General features: G+C 46.2%; 1 protein-coding gene across 1 annotated transcript in view; it reads left to right on the top strand.

Annotated features, from left to right (window-relative positions):
- Nucleotides 1–15,969, top strand: part of LOC143960199 (uncharacterized) — a 111,292-nt gene that overhangs the window by 72,995 nt on the left and 22,328 nt on the right. The window contains exons 4-6 of the mRNA XM_077468524.1: nt 5,909–5,979; nt 6,071–6,182; nt 10,991–11,021. Of these exons, the coding sequence (XP_077324650.1) occupies nt 5,909–5,979; nt 6,071–6,182; nt 10,991–11,021 (214 nt within the window). The remainder of the gene's footprint in view (nt 1–5,908; nt 5,980–6,070; nt 6,183–10,990; nt 11,022–15,969) is intronic.

The following is a 15,969-nucleotide window of genomic DNA, read 5'->3' as shown; positions in this document are numbered from 1 at the left end:
GACTCTGGCTGGGGAGAACAGACATCGGACTGAGCGGCAATGCATGGAGCAGGAGAGGGGTACTCTGAGGAGCCGGCCGTGGACAAAGGTCATGCGGGGAATGCACAACTAAAGAGCAGCCAGTACGATAGTCGAGCATGGAGCTCTGCTGGTCACCCTCCACCTCCAGCCACCCGTGTGCATGGTGCACTGATACCCCTAGCTGCATATGCTGCTGCCGGCCATATGTAGAGGGGGCTGCATGGGCCCCCTGCAGCACAGGGCCCAGTTGCGGTCGTGACTGCTGCACCCCCTATAGTTACGCCCCTGGAGAAGATAATTGCAGTGCACCTTCCCTAAAGGAAATAAAAGGGCTGCTTTTGCTGTCTTTCTAACTATACCAGTTTCCTGGTTTAGCCCTGGTTCCAGAGGCGGCTCTGTAAATAGGCAAATTAGGTGGTCGCCTAAGGCCTCACACTCACAGGGGCCTCTCGGCCGCCTAGTTTGCCTAATTAAAGAGCCACCTCTGCTGGTAGCTGGGATCCCCGCCTTTAGCACAGTCCCAAGTCCGCTCACTGCTACATTTAGAGACAGCGGGATGCAAGTGGGACTAGTTTACCGTGTTATCGAAGCTCACCGACAGCTCCGGATCACAGCCTGGGGGAGCCACTTAGCAGAGCCAGCGCTGACACTTCCCCCCTCCCCCTGCTGCCTGCACAGCCAGACAGGAGAGGAGAGAGAGCTGCTTCCTCCTCCTCTCGTCCTCTCCTCCTGTGTCTGCCCTGCCCACACTCCCCAACAGTGTTCTGCCTACGAGAAGGGGTTGTGGGGGTGGGAAGTATGAAGCCCAGCAAGCCCTGCAGCCTGATCCATCCATCTATGCAGCCCCTCCTGCCTCCCAGTGAGTACTCTGATGTAAGGATCATCCTTCCTTCAGCCCTCCTGCTCCCCCTGTACTGTGCCCACTTACTCTCCCCCTGTGCTGTGCCCTCCTGCTCCCCCTGTTCTGTACCCTCCTGCCCACTGTACTGTGCCCACTTGCTCTCTCCCAGTTCTGTACCCCCTACCGCTTGTATTGTGCCCACTTACCCTTCCCTTGTGCTGTGCCCTCCTGCTCCCCTTGTACTGTACCCCCTGCCCCTGTACTGTCCCCACTTACCCTCCCCCTGTGCTGTGCCCTCCTGCTCCCTCCTTTACTGTACCCACAGCACTGTGCCCACTTACCCTCTCCCTGTGCTATGCCCTCCTGCTCCCCTTGTGCTGTATCCCCTGCTCTCTGTACTGTGCCCACTTACCGTCCCCCTGTTCCCTCCTGCTCCCTCCTTTACTGTGCCCCCTGTGCTGTGCCCTCCTGCTCCCCGTACTGTGCCCACTTACCCCCCGTACCCTCCTTTACTGTACCCCCTGCCCCCTGTACTGTGTCCACTTACCCTCCCCCTGTGCTGTGCCCCCCTGCTCCCTTATTTACTGTACCCTCTGCCCTCCTGCTCCTCTTGTACTGTACCCCTCTGCTCCCTGTACTGTGACCACTTACCCTCCCAATGTGCTGTGCCCTCCAGCTCCCTTCTTTACTTTACCCTCCTGCCCCCTGTACTGTGCCCACTTACCCTCCCTCTGTGCTGTGCCTTCCTGCTCCCCCCTGTACTGTAGCCTCCTGCCTCCTGTACTGTGGCACTTTACCTTCCCCCTGTGCTGTGCTCTTTTGCTCCCTCCTTTACTGTACCCTCCTGCTCCCTGTACTGTGCCCACTTACCATCCCCCTGAGCTGTGCTTTCCTACTCCCTCCTATACTGTACCCTCCTGTTCTGCCCTGTACTGTGCCCTCCTGCCCCCTGTGCTGTGCCCACTGATCCCTCCCCCCATGCTGTGCCCTCCTGCTCCCCTTGTACTGTACCCCTCTGCTACCTGTACTGTGCCTACTTACCCTCCCCCTGTGCTGTGCTCTCCTTGTACAGTATCCCCCAGCTGTCACAAACCATGAAATCAGGCTGAGACAGAAGTACAGTTAAATCACACTTGTTTAATAATAAAAGTAAATAGAACAAAAGTAGTCAAAAGCCAAAGTTCAGGAACCGAAACAGATAGTCAGACAAGCCAAACATCAGGGAGATGGAGATGAGCGTAGTAAAACAGTAAGCAGGATCTGGAGCCAGAAGGGATATCAGCCAAGCAAGTCTTTTAACAGGAATGCAGGAGAGCGTCTCTGTGATGTTGACTAAGGTGAAGGCAGAGCTCTTCTGGACTGGACTGCTTAAATAAGCAGGACTGATGAGCAGGATATCAGCAACAGCTGAGTAAGTGTGGAGAGATAGGAGCTGGCAATTAGCCGACAGCTGAGCGGCCAGCTCAGAGAACGAAGAGCTGAGCCCAGCCCTGACACCTGCTCTCTGTACTGTACCCACTTACCCTCCCACTGTGCTGTGCCCTCTTTCTCCTTCCTTTACTGTACCACCCTGCCCCCTGTACTGTGTCCACTTACCCTCCCCCTGTTCTGTGCCCTCCTGCTCCCCCTGGACAGTACCCTCCTGCCCCTTGTACTGTGTCCACTTACCCTCCCCTATGCTGTAACCTCCTTATACAGTTAATTTGTGTTGCTTAAATAATTTTTCCCATTATGGGTGTGAGTGGGGCCTCATGCCTAAGCTTTGCCTAAAGCCTCACAAAGCCTAGAGCCGCCTTTGCTTGGTTCACACCAGTGCTGCTTTGAAATTGCGATACTTGAGTGCAATTTCAAAGCTGCACATCAATGCGATTTCATTGTGGCTTGCGACTTCATTTAACAGAAGTCTATGCAACTGAATAGTGCAAGAACCATTTTTTTTTATAATTGCTGCGACAGTTCCATTGCCAGCGATGGGCTGTTGCACTGGTGTGAACAGGGGCAAAGTCACAGCAAACAAGTATTTATGAATAAGTGACTTAAGCCGGCCATGGAGGGATCGAAATTCGGCTGGTTCAGCAGTAGCGAGACAAATTTCGATTCATCTTTGGGCACATAGATTGTGCTGAGGTTGACTTCAGTACAACCAGGCTGTACAGTTTTTTTATGTGATCACTGCCGGGAAGGCTCCCTGCTAACATAACACAATGGTTTTGTGTGAAGCCTTCTGACTGATGAGGGAATCAAGGAATTTCTTATTCCTTCCACAATGAAAATTGCATGATCTATAGGCTGCTTTAAAGTCCAAGTCCAGAAATTAGACAAAATTTACCCTTTTGGTGGCCCCTGACCAACCTCTCTACACATCACTTGTCTGCATTGTGACACAGGAAAACAAGTAGTCATCAGTTGTATATAGAAGTGGTCTGAGAGCTACATCAGACTGCATAATATCGAAAATTGTAAATCTGGTAAGGGACAATAGAATCCTGCATTAATCAACTTTGATAAAAATATGCATGTTCTCCCTGTGCCTGCGTGGGTTTCCTCCCACACTACAAAGACATTCTGATAGGTCAACTGTCCAAAATTGGCCCTAGTATATGAATGTGAGTTGGGGACCTTGGATTGTGGGCTCCTTGAGGGTAGGGACTGATGTGAGTATGCGATGTATGTATTGGGAGCTGCATAAACTGATGGCACTATATGGGTACCTTAAAGCGGAGGTCCACCCTAAAGTGGACCTCCGCTCGATCGGAACCCTCCCCCCCTCCGGCGCCACAATTGGCACCTTTCAGGGGGGAGGGGGGTGCAGATACCTGTACAGTACAGGTATTCTGCACCCACTTCCGGGATAGCTCTCTGCGGAAAGGGGCGTAGATTACGCCCCTTTCCGCAAGTGCCCCGCTGCCTGCTGGGAAACACACAGATCCCAGAGGCAGCGGGGACCGTCCTTACTGCGCAGCGCGATTCGCGCATGCGCAGTAGGGAACCGGGAAATGAAGCCGAAAGGCTCCATTTCCTGATTCCCATACCTAAGATGGCGGCGGCAGCACCTTACAGACGATCTAGAGATCGGCTTCGGGTGCCGACATCGCGGGCGCGCTGGACAGGTAAGTGTCACTATTTTAAAAGTCAGCAGCTGCAGTATTTGTAGCTGCTGGCTTTTAAAAAAAAAAAAAAAAATGCGGAGTCCCTGTGGACTCCCGCTTTAAATAAAAAATAATAATATAATAGATGAGCATCTTAATGAGACACAACATACAGGGATAGGGACAATTGTAGACACACACCCACGCTCACTCTGGATGGACTGGTGTCTACTAACTACTTACTAACTATGTAACTATATATAACTATATATAACTATGTAACTGTATACATATACACACGCTATATTACCAAAAGTATAGGGGGTCGGGGGGTTCCTATACACCCTTAACACTTGCTATGAAACAGTTATTAAGGCATGGCATATTGTGATTGAACTCAGCCTGGAAAAAGCCTGATGGTCCCCTAATACACCACTTTGGTGCAACCCAAGGTTACAGGAATTCCCCTCATTACAGGACCCGGGGCTATGGGCTAGTAAAGACATTAAATATTTGATAGACATATGTGATGGGTCTGGGCTATTCACATTTGATAGACTGAAGCATAAATTTAAACTTTCGAAATCTTTCTTTTTCAGGTTCCTGCAGCTCCATCATGCCTTCGAATCACAATTCAAATCCCTGCAGCTTCAGGTGTAGCAGGATAACCTGGAGGCCCTATTGGGAGATGTCAATCTATCAAAACTATTATCCCAAATATACCAAGCAATGTTGCCATTCATTCAGGTTGGAATGGATGGTCTGCGTGGTTTGTGGCAGGTGGAGGTGCAGGAACTGGACAGTGAAGACTGGGAAGACGTGTGATTACCCACTTCAGTCATTGGTTGCAACTAGAGACAAGCTGATTCAATCAAAAATTCTACACAGGCTCTACTACACGCCACAACACCTGCACTGCATATACCCAGCCTCCTCGGCTAAATGCTGGAGATGCTCTGGTACTCCTGCAGGCTTCACACATATATTTTGGGATTGTCCACATAACAATTTAGGATTGTTATGTGGATAGATTTAGGTAGATTTAGATAGATTTAGGATTATTGTCAAGAGGTGACCCAATTCATTGGTGGGTTAACTAATACATCTATCCCTCTGACAGTCAGTGCTTGTCTCTTTAGACTGGGGGAGTCACTGGCGTTTGCTAAAGCAACCTTAATAAGCATTCTCCTATTTTATGCCAGAAAGGACATAGTACTTAAATGGAAGTCAGCTAGGCCCCCTACTTTATCATCATGGAAGCAGCCAGTCAATGCTGTGATACCCCTTTATAAAGCAACATACTTATCTCACGTATGTCCCAAGAAATACAAAAACGTTTGGCACCTGTGGACAGACTCAGAATACATGGTGGATGATCAGACCTTAGTGAATCATTCTAGCTAGATCTCCTGAATATCTACTTGTCGCCGTAGGGAACTGAGATCTATACCTAGGATATGTAAGTGGTTGTGTAAGCCCAGAAGTCAATGTACCAATACTTGAAATGTACTACTCCTAGTGTCTAGTTTTGATAGCTAGGAGGGAAAGAAGGTCCTCAGAACAACAGTATTCCCTATCGCAATCTTACCCTATGTAGCCTGAGCGGTGTGTGTTTGGAGTTTAGATATTTATGGTAGGTTGTAATTTTAAGTTGTGAGTTGTATTCTGTTATACACATGGCTATGTGCACCAATTAGCAGGAGAATGCCCCAATGGCTCTGTTTTGTACTTTTAAATCATAATATTTTTCAATAAAGAGAATTAAAAAAACTAAATTAAACCCCTAGACTACTCATTGAGCCAGAAGTGCGGATGATGCTGCTGTGTGCCTGGTTGCCATTGACATTAGTGGGAAAGAGAACCTGGGACAAGATAGGTGGAACAGTCATAGAGTCTACACAACATTCCAGATTATTGCTAATGTAAAACCCTTTCTTGCTCTTTTTCATGTTTTTAGAAAATTTTGATGGTGACTGCAAAACCTTCCCTTCTGTCAATTCCAGCCCTACTCCTATGACTCAAGTGATGGTAATTTGTATTCAAAAACTAATTAAATTGTCTTAATAATTCCCAAGAATTTATTCTTCTCATCTTAAGTTAACTATTGGTAATGTTTCAGATAGACCCACCGCTAAATGCTGAGGTCCGAAGTAATACAAGAACATTATATATCCTAATACCCATCCTTGTCCTAATAGCAATCGCATTTACAACTGTAATAGTATACAGAAGTGAGTACCATTTCTTTTTTTTGTAATTGTGATATGTCAAACTAATCTAGCACCTATGCAATGTTATAAAGAGCTATCAAATTGTATTTAACCACTCGACTACCAGGCACTACCTTCCTGCCCAGGCCAATTTTCAGCTTTCAGTGTCACTTTGAATGACAATTGCACGGTCATGCAACACTGTGCCCAAACACAATTTTTATCATTTTTTTGAGTGCTATTTAATCACCACAGTTTTTTTTATTTTTTTGCTAAACAAACAAAAAGACCAAAAATGTTGACAATTTTGAACACAGACAGAGTTAGACAGGCTGGGTCATACACAGGCGAGATCGGTACAGATGCGGAGGCAGGAGTCAAGGTACATTAACGTGTGCTCGTGCACCCATCCTATGTGGAATCCGTGGAACAGGAAACTGCCTGAGGGAGCCATCTTGTCTGCTGGCAAGCCCTTCCTGACCTTGCCTCCTCCTAATGGGCAGCCTCTAGCTGCCCAACTGGGCCAACTTCTCTGGATGGGGCTGATTGAGTACTTGGATGAGTCTCTTAGTGTGGACATTGTTCTCAGGTTCCCATGAATTCTCCTCAGGCCCATCGTTTTTCCATTTAATCAGGTATTGGTATAGATTTCTCCTTCCCCTTCAATCCAGAATTGCCTCAACTTCATACTCTTCTTCCTCATCAACTAAAACTGGCTCCAGTGGGCCTGTATTCCATCCAGGGAATACGTTCGGAATTGCAGGTTTCATAAGGGTTACATGAAAGTGTATACAATGAAAAAAAGATACAGATAATTTTGAAAAATGTAATTGACAAGATGCTGGAATGTAGCAGGGGCATTACACAGTCCAAAGGGCATTCATTACCAGGTACTCAAAATGCCCAAATCATCTACGAAATGCAGTCTTCCATTCATCACCTGAACGTATACATACCAGATTGTATGCCCCTAGAAGATCCAATTTCAGGAAGACTGTTGCTGCCCTAAGCCTTTGAAACAGTTCAGGCACCAGGTTTAGAGGGTACAGATTCTTGACTGTGACTTTATTGAGTTCACGATAGTCAACACTGGACAATGGGGGGATGATCCTTTTTTTCCACAAAGAAAATGCCTGCCCCAGGCAGAGAGGTTAACGGGCGATTAAATCCTTTCCTCAAACTATTGTCAATGTATTTCTTTAGGGCCACAAGTTCAAGTACAGTTAAGGGAAAAATTCTTCCAAAAAGGTACCTCGGCCCCAGGGAGTAATTCAATTGAGCAGTCATAAGACCTATGGGGAGGAAGGGTCTCTGCCCCCTTCTTACTGAAAACATCCAGAAAGTCCCGATATGCATACATGCCTCGGAATCAGAGTCCATACACAACAGGGATGGTGGACAACATGAGAGTTCTTGTAGGCAGTGCTGTTGGCAGTAGGGTGACTGAAACTGGATCTCCCTTGTGGCCCAATTTATGCATGGGTTATGTGCCTGTAGCCATGGCATGCTGAATATGATGGGAAACAGGGGTGAGGGAATGGCATCCAGGCGTAGCAGTTCTTTATGATTAGTGACAATTGTGTCATGCAGTGGGATGGTCTCTTGGGTGACTAGCCCAGACTTGATAAAGGAGCCTTCTGCAAGGTTAACTGAAAGTCTCTGGGCCTTGGGTCGCAGAGGTACCCAATGTTCAGTGGCAAAGGACACATCAATGAAGCAGCTGCAGGCCCCCAAGTCAATTATGGCTGAAATTGAACCATCAGAAGGACAGCGCATCAGAGAGACTCATATGAAGTTCATATGAACTCTACTGGTTCCCCCTGCCTCTGGAAGTTAATCACCCACAGTCCTTTTATCTACGTGCACAATAGACTACATTGGTAACACAGCCTTGTAGTCACCAACGTCTCAAAGTCACGAATAGAAGATGCCAGGGCTAATTTGTCATCAAGCAACTGTTGTTTTATTGTCGTGATTGACTGATGTAAAGGTTTTAAGATCCCAGGAGGATCAAACGTCCTTTATTGAGTCTTTTATCTTTCTCATTTAATAAATTGTCTTTATGCTTTTTACATCAGACTATGAGTCTCTCTGATGCGCTGTCCTTCTGATGGTTCAATTTCTGCTTTCTTCCACCACGTCCAAAGTGGTCTAGCAGCTGCATATTGAGACTATTTACAGGTCCTCCTTGAGACAACAATTAACCTAACATTTGGACAAAGCGTTCTCTACAAAAGGTTTTATTCATTTGTGCGCCAATAACTTTTGTTTTCAATTATGGCTGAAACCTGGATAGTTCTTCCTGGAAGCTGAAACAGAATGGTAAGAGCTAGGTGAGAAGGGTCACTTGACAGGGCTGGAGGCTTGGCAGAATAAATAGACAGGCACTTACGGAGTTTAGCTGGGCAGGTCCTGTGGGTTCTGGAGGAGCTGGGCCTGGTGGACTTGCAACATTTGGTAACATCCATACAGGGCAAAAAAAAAATTCTGATCTCTCAACCTTTGGTCAATCTGGATGGACAGATTAATGAGAGAATCCAGAGATTGTCGAACACCAACTCAGCTAACTAATCTTTCAGGGCTTCTGGAAGACACATGCGGAACTGGTAGCGGAAGGCAGCGTCATTCCAATTAGTATTGGAACTCCAGCACCTAAAGCCTGGTGTGTGTATAGTGCTGCTTCTGTGGTGGGGGTTCGCTGAGGGTCTTTATAGAGCTGAGCCATGTAATCAAAGAAGTTTGACTGGGGCTCACCCTGCAGCAAAGAGATGATAAATCCTACTTTAGTCGTTTCAAGTGAAAAGGTGCCCAGCTGTAAGGCAAAGTATAATTCACAGGTAGTGCAAAAAGCCCTGAATTTTCTGCAGTCATCAGAAGATCTTTCAGGAGTAGGAACTCTAGGCTATGGTGGTAACATCATGGCTGCGGGTGCAGCAGGTGTTCCAGCATAAGATGAAGAAGCATAACCGGGAGCAGTGGAGGGTGATGACAGGGTCTGGACACGCTCCTCAAGATGGGTATAGATTTGTGACAGCTTGTGTGAGGCCTGCCAAATGTTGGCACAGTTCATCCAGGGGAGAGGTTCCTTGCTGAGACATGGCTGTCTTTACTGTCGTATACCTGGTAGAAGAGCCGGATATGCAGAGCAAGGCCTCTCTTACACCTCTGACTCTGAGCCCCTGATAGCGTAGACCGGTAGCGCAGGAGTACAGAGTGGTACAAGTGCCTAATGGTCTTGCTTGCTGCTGGACTAGGCAGGATCTTCCTAACCGGGATGTCAGATGACAGCGGAAGATCTGTGAACTGGAACAGGCTGGTACTTGGATGCAGTAATCAGAAGAGCAGGTCCCAGTGGCTAATGGCAGATGCTTGCAGCTAGGTGTCTCTGTAAGGACTGGAACATATGTGGAGTGTGGGGCCCCCAGATCCTGGCCCCACACTCTATGTGAAAGAATATGGGGTACATGGTACCCCTACCCATTCACCTGAGGGGAAAAAGTGTTAATAAAAAAAAAACACAACACAGGTTTTTAAAGTAGTTTATGAGACAGCTCCAGGGGTTTTCTTCCGACTTCGGGGGTCTTCTCGCTGGGTTTTCTTCTTCGTCATCGCTGCCGTCCAGGGGTCTTCTTTTGACTTTGGGGGTCTTCTTCCGACTTCGAGGGTCTTGTCCTGCTCTTCAGTTCTTCTGCCGCCTCCGCTATCTTCTTTCAGCTCTTTTACCAGCGTTGGCCCGGTCTTGTCGCTGTCGCCGCCTTCTTCTTCTTCTTCCTTCTTCTTCTCTTCTTCCAATGTTGACACAACGCTCTCTCCGGCTTTAATGCCAGGGACGCGTTGTGTGGCGACTTATATAGGCATAAGGGGTGGGGTCATGGTGACCCCACCCCTTATGGTGTCACAGTCCTAGCATTCCGGGACTGTGACATCATAAGGGGAAGGGTCACCATGTGACATCACCCGGTGACCCCGCCCCTCATGCCTATATAAGTCACCGTGCAACACATCCCTGGCATTAAGGCCAGAGAGAGCGGCGTGTCAACATCGGAAGAAGAGAAGAAGGACAAAGAAGAAGAAGGCGGCGACAGCAACAAGACCGGGCCAATGCTAGTAAAAGAGCTAGAAGAAGATAGCTGAGGCCCAGCAGAAGAACCGAAGAGCGGGACAAGACCCCCAAATTTGGAAGAAGATCCCCGAAGTTGGAAGAAGACCCCCAGAAGGCGGTGATGATGAAGAAGAAAGCAAAAGAAAAAAACAACATCAATTTTTTTTTGGGTACATCGTCGCACAACCGCATAATTGTCAGTTAAAGTAAAGCCGCGTACACACGGGTGGACTGTCTGGCCAACTTAGTCCGTCGAAACACATTTCAGCGGACAGTCCGCTCGTGTGTGGGCTTCAGCAGACTTTTTCAGCGTGCAGTCTGGCGGACTAAGTATTTCGGAATTTCCGTAATATTGTCCGTCGTACTTTGGTTTCAGCGGACAATCCGCTCGTGAGTAGGCTAGTTCGACGGACTAAGTATGGCGCATGCTCAGAAAGGATTTACACGGCGAAAGGTTGCATTGCTGTGTATTGGACTTCCTATTTCTAGTCCCGTCGTACGTGCTTACACGTCATCGCGCAAACTTTCGACGGACTGTTTGTGCATCCGTGTGTGGTCAAGTCCGTTCATTCGAAAGTAGGACGGACTGTCCGTCGGATTGTCTGACGGACTAAGTTGGCCATACAGTCCGCCCGTGTGTACGCGGCTTAACACAGTTCCATATCGCAAAAAATGACCTGGTCATGAAGGGGGGTAAATCTTAACTGTATTCTCTTATGTTTTACAGATAAGACAAAATATAAGACTCCAGTTGTCAGGTAAGCTGCAAGATACAGGAATTGAACATAATTAACATAATGTATCAATAGCTTGTGTCCAACCAAAGCTTTTTTTTTTAAATCAGCTTAATGTGACATTGTCCTACAAGTTTCTTTCAAGTAGTTGTATTAAGTCATAGTTATGCAATCAGATCACTTACAAAAAGAGTAGCAAATAATATCCAACAAAGTACAAGACATAGCAGTAGTAAGTCACGTCTATCCTTAAAGTGTAAGTTCACCTTTACAGAAAATCTGTAAGGTGAACTTACACTGGAGCCCCTTCCCATCGCACCTGGTCCCACTAACCTGGAGTCTGGCTATCTCCTATTCTGAAAGATCGTATCGCCGATTTACCATTCCGGGGATTTAAAATCTCAGTGGCTTTCTCTCCTCTTCGCCTGCGGTGACAGGACAGGCTATGCAGGTTCTGATTAGACAGCGCCACCCATGAGACAGCGCCGTCCAACTAGAATGCTTCTATACGTACCTCCTGATGAGGTACATTTAGGAGATTGAGCCGCAGGGGATTTCTAAGCCCTGGAATGGTGAAGTGTCGACCCCATGTGTCAGTGCAGGTGATCGCCGGACTCCAGGTCAGTGGGATTGGGGGGATGAGGAGATGGTCCTATGTAAGTTCACCTGTGTGTACGGTAGCAGGACAAGTCAGAAGTCAGCTTCTGTCGAAAGGACATGACCGAAAAAGGTCTGACGATCAGAACCCAATCAGCGCTCTTATCCATTGGCTGAGAACACTGACTGGTGTGTGCTGGCTGGGGGGTCATCTTTCTGTTTGACCACAATAGCTCAGCAGGGGAGATTGATGTACTAACATTGCATTTTTAGTACAGCAGCTCCTCCTGAGCGCTTCCGTTTTTGTTTTTTTTTGTTTTTTAACCACTGGGTTAAATGGAGAAAAAAACTATTAGTGTGTACCAGGCTTTAAACAAAGGTCAGTTTACAAATTTTTAAGAAATAGGATTGCATATATAGGATAGAATGTACAAAATATTTAATATATAACATTATTCAAATGTCAGAAGCCGTGCCCATAACATACAGACGAAACAATAAGAAGAACTACAACTACAATAGTGTGCACCAACACCTTAAGAATGTATGTTATTCTCTGAATAAAGTCATTCATCAACATGTTCCCATTTCAGAAATTTTGAACATCTGATCCCACCGATCCCATTTGGCAAGAAACACTTTAAGGCCTTGGTTACTAAATGCCAGATATTTCTCATAAAAATAATGAGCGTTTACCCTACATATAACATCCAAAATATTAGATACAGTAGTGGATTTCCATGCGTTAACTACTGTATTGTCACAAAATATGTGAGACTATCGTCTAGAAATGGACTGGAAGGGTATTGTAAGACTTAGCAAAGTCAGTGAGGTAAGTACCCTCGCCACCTGTGATAGGATGGGAAAAAATGAAAGGGAAAAGGAAACCCCAAAATCTACAAAGAGATCTACACTTCCAAAGGATATGAAGTAAAGTACCAACATGGCCATACTGTCTTCAGCATAGACATAATACATCAGGAAATCACTATAGACTGTTTATATTGTGATATACTATATATCAAAATATAATGTAGAAAATGTTGTGCTAATGATAACCCAAAGTAAATTACATAAACTCAGCAGCTAGCATCAACAATGTGACAAATTGTATGTGAAATAAATAATAATAAAAAATGCAGCGCTGGGGAATGACCGAACACCTCCAAGAATCACCTGTGGGGTGAGTGTTCTACCAATGTGTGATATGTGATATGTAATAATACAAATATATCAGAATACACTAAAAGTGTTAGGTGTATAAAAAATGGTGAGTAAACTCATGTGTCCATGGCACAAAGATGTGCTGAAAACATATATGGTCATATGACAGAGGCCAATCGAAGTAACAATGAACCTATAATAAACAAAAAAGAGTCCAAACTCCTCTGTGTGGAGATATAAAGTCAATTAGAGATGACAATGGGAAATATTCTTTCTTGTGATGAAAGATGGAAGGTATATAATATATGAGCTGACATCCACACAGGGCAATCTGAGTTTTGCATCAAAAAGAAGGTAACTGGTAAGCCCAAAAAGTCAAGGCCGGCCTGCAACGGGTTATGGCCGCTACATGTGGGGGCTCGTAGTCCAGGATTTACTGTTACCTCACAGGGCCTTGGAACACAGGGTGAAGAATGTTTTGGAACTGCGCCACAAAGATCAGCATCATTTTAGAGAGACTTTCACTGAGGTGCGTAAGCATGGGAGGAGCCTGTATCAAAAGCCTGCAAAAATACACAGGAGCCAGCGCCCAGTGGGAGGAGTCTAGGCTGATCTTTTCCCCGCACGAGGCACCGCGTGAGTGTGTGTAGCGGAAGGAAGGAGTGAGGTTGTTTTCTTGGAGTTTGGAGAAAAGTCTAAAAATGTTTCAGCCTTTGCATGCGCAGTTAGTGCCTGGACCCAGGATTTCTATAGCGAGGAGTCTGGCGAGTGTGCAGATGCCAGGTACGGAGGTCACGGATACTGGCATCCAGTTGAAACATAGGGGAAGTTGAGGCCCTCTGGATGTTACGTGGAAGGTGTAATGGGCTGGTTGCCAATCCCCGACCGTTCTCGAGATGCCCCAAGTGCGGGAACTATGTGTTCCAAGTGGAGCAGCCTGTTGTTCCACCCCGGGCCTTTCGCTACAATTGGGCCACGGGTGTCATCACGGAAGAGACTGTTGAATTTACACCATCGTCGTCTTCCGGGGGTCCAGCTACTAGAAATGACCCTGCTCTTTCTGAAGCCCGGGGAACCTTTGCCGAGGTTGTGGATGAGGCTCCACGGAAGAAGGCCAACGTTTCAGCGTGGGCCGTACAGGCGGAGGAACAGAATGAGAAACCCCATCATCGCAGAGGCAAGCCTGCCTCTTGCACTCAGAGGCCAGACATATGGGTGAAGGTATTCAGATGCAAGCCATGGGGTACCACCAGAATTAATATGGTGAACTATCTGCCTGCTGGAGACTCTTCGCCTGCCTCACCAGCGGAGCCTGGCTCCGACGAGGGGGATGACTGGTACTTTGAGCCGAAGCTGCCGTAAGTAACAGTCTTAGACTTTTAAACTCTTTAATATTAAATAGACTGTTTCCGGTGCATGGACACTGCCCAGAATTATGGGGCCGCTAAGCCCCTGAGACTTTTATTAAGAGGGCGGCAACAGAGTATGGACTTGATTTCTCCTGTGTTGGGTAAAGTCATGGATATTATGAAGGTGACATAAGAAAAATGTTGGGACTGTCCAAAGGTCTCAGAGTCACCGTAAGAAATATTTTTCATATGAGACGTGCCGAACGGATTATGGGACTGTTTGCTACACTGGAGCTACGGTCGGCACATCTACAGTGACAAAATCATAATATGCTGACCGGATAAAGAGAGCGCCAGTTACTTCATCACTACAGTTGATGAAATGTGTGCCTTTGCTTCGGATAACCTCCGCCCGTTAACCACGCAAATAAAAGGCGCTTAGCATTAAAGAGTATGCTTTTTACCTGGGAGTTGTGGAATTTAAGCAGCTGTTCTAAAAGGTATTAAATCAATAAAACCACTAGAAAACATTAAACAAAAATCTGCGAGGTGGATGGATAAATCAATTCACCCGTAGAAAAAACAGCGCATAATATTCAATAGAAGAAAAGAAATTATATACAAATTGCGCTAGTGCAACCTATTGTTCTATGGAAAGAATATTTCTATTTTCCCAAATGTGACCATACAATCCCAATATTGTCCATGAACACTGTCCATATATCTAAATTGTACTGAGTACTTGGGATAGTTTCAGGAAACAAGTTGAACCAGGATATCTATTACAGTCCATCCACAGGAAATAAAATTAAAAGCCAAAACTAAAACAAAATGTCCTGGTATAAATCAAGAGGAGTGTACGATGCAATCCTCCCTTAACATGAAAAAACAGAGATCCCGAATTTGCTGGGGTACAATCTCAAGACTGGGGTAACCCCCCCTTAGTAATGCTCTTACCAGATATGCCTGGTTACATAGGCTCTTCGAAAATACTCCTCATCCGCTCGATTTCATCCGGTTCGTTTGCGCTAGGAAATACACGGTCGGATGTGCTTGGTTACGCGGGCTCTCAGATGTTACTCATCGGCTGGATCCCATCCACTGCATACACGATCGGATGTGCTTGGTTGCACGGGCTTTCAGATGTTACTCATCGGCTGGATCCCATCCACTGCATAAGTGCCGGGTGATTCAAGATCTCCGAAAGAAGCAATTACGGGAAACAAACATAGCGTAATACTGTCTTATGAAAACACAATTTATTTAAGTAAAAATGTTGCACTCACACAAAGTTAATTCTTTAAAGCATTGGTTCACTCAGCGTGCATAGTTCTTAATCACAGTCTCAGGGGAAATAATAGCATCAGCCGCTAATGGCCGTTACCACTTAGTAGCTCACGGTTAAAGCTGTGCGTCTCTTCCTCCCTCCTGTCAGTTCCTCTATGCTGCGAACGTGTGCTACCACCCTGACGCGTTTCGTAGTATTGACATCATCTGATGCTCAAGGGAAAGATCTGACTCTACCTGACCCAAGGTTCTATTGGTGAGCTGTTCCTGGAGTCAAGTTTTTGATAGGTTTGCAGAAAGAAAAGGATAAGAGTTTTCTCGTGTCTTTAAGTTTTTCAGTGTTTCTGCAATCCACAAAGACTCTGGGGTAGTTAGACAGGTAGTTCTACTGCAAAATGCACGTCAAGTTCTTCAGGCTTTTGGCCCAACATGTTTGCTTGTTAAAGGACTTGTAGTTACAGTGGCTCTGACCACTAGGTGGCGTGAGTCGGCAGAAAATAGTGGTAGTGCGGAGAGACTTTTCCTTTCACCAGTGATTAGAGTGTGTTAGGAAAGATATTTCACATGCTTGTGAA

Source organism: Lithobates pipiens, unplaced genomic scaffold (assembly GCF_037356315.1).
Source record: "Lithobates pipiens isolate NorthernLeopardFrog02 unplaced genomic scaffold, aLitPip1_a1.2 Scaffold_8, whole genome shotgun sequence".
Lineage (NCBI taxonomy): Eukaryota > Metazoa > Chordata > Amphibia > Anura > Ranidae > Lithobates > Lithobates pipiens.
Note: the sequence above shows the minus strand (reverse complement) of the source record. Positions and strands in the feature narration are given on the sequence as shown.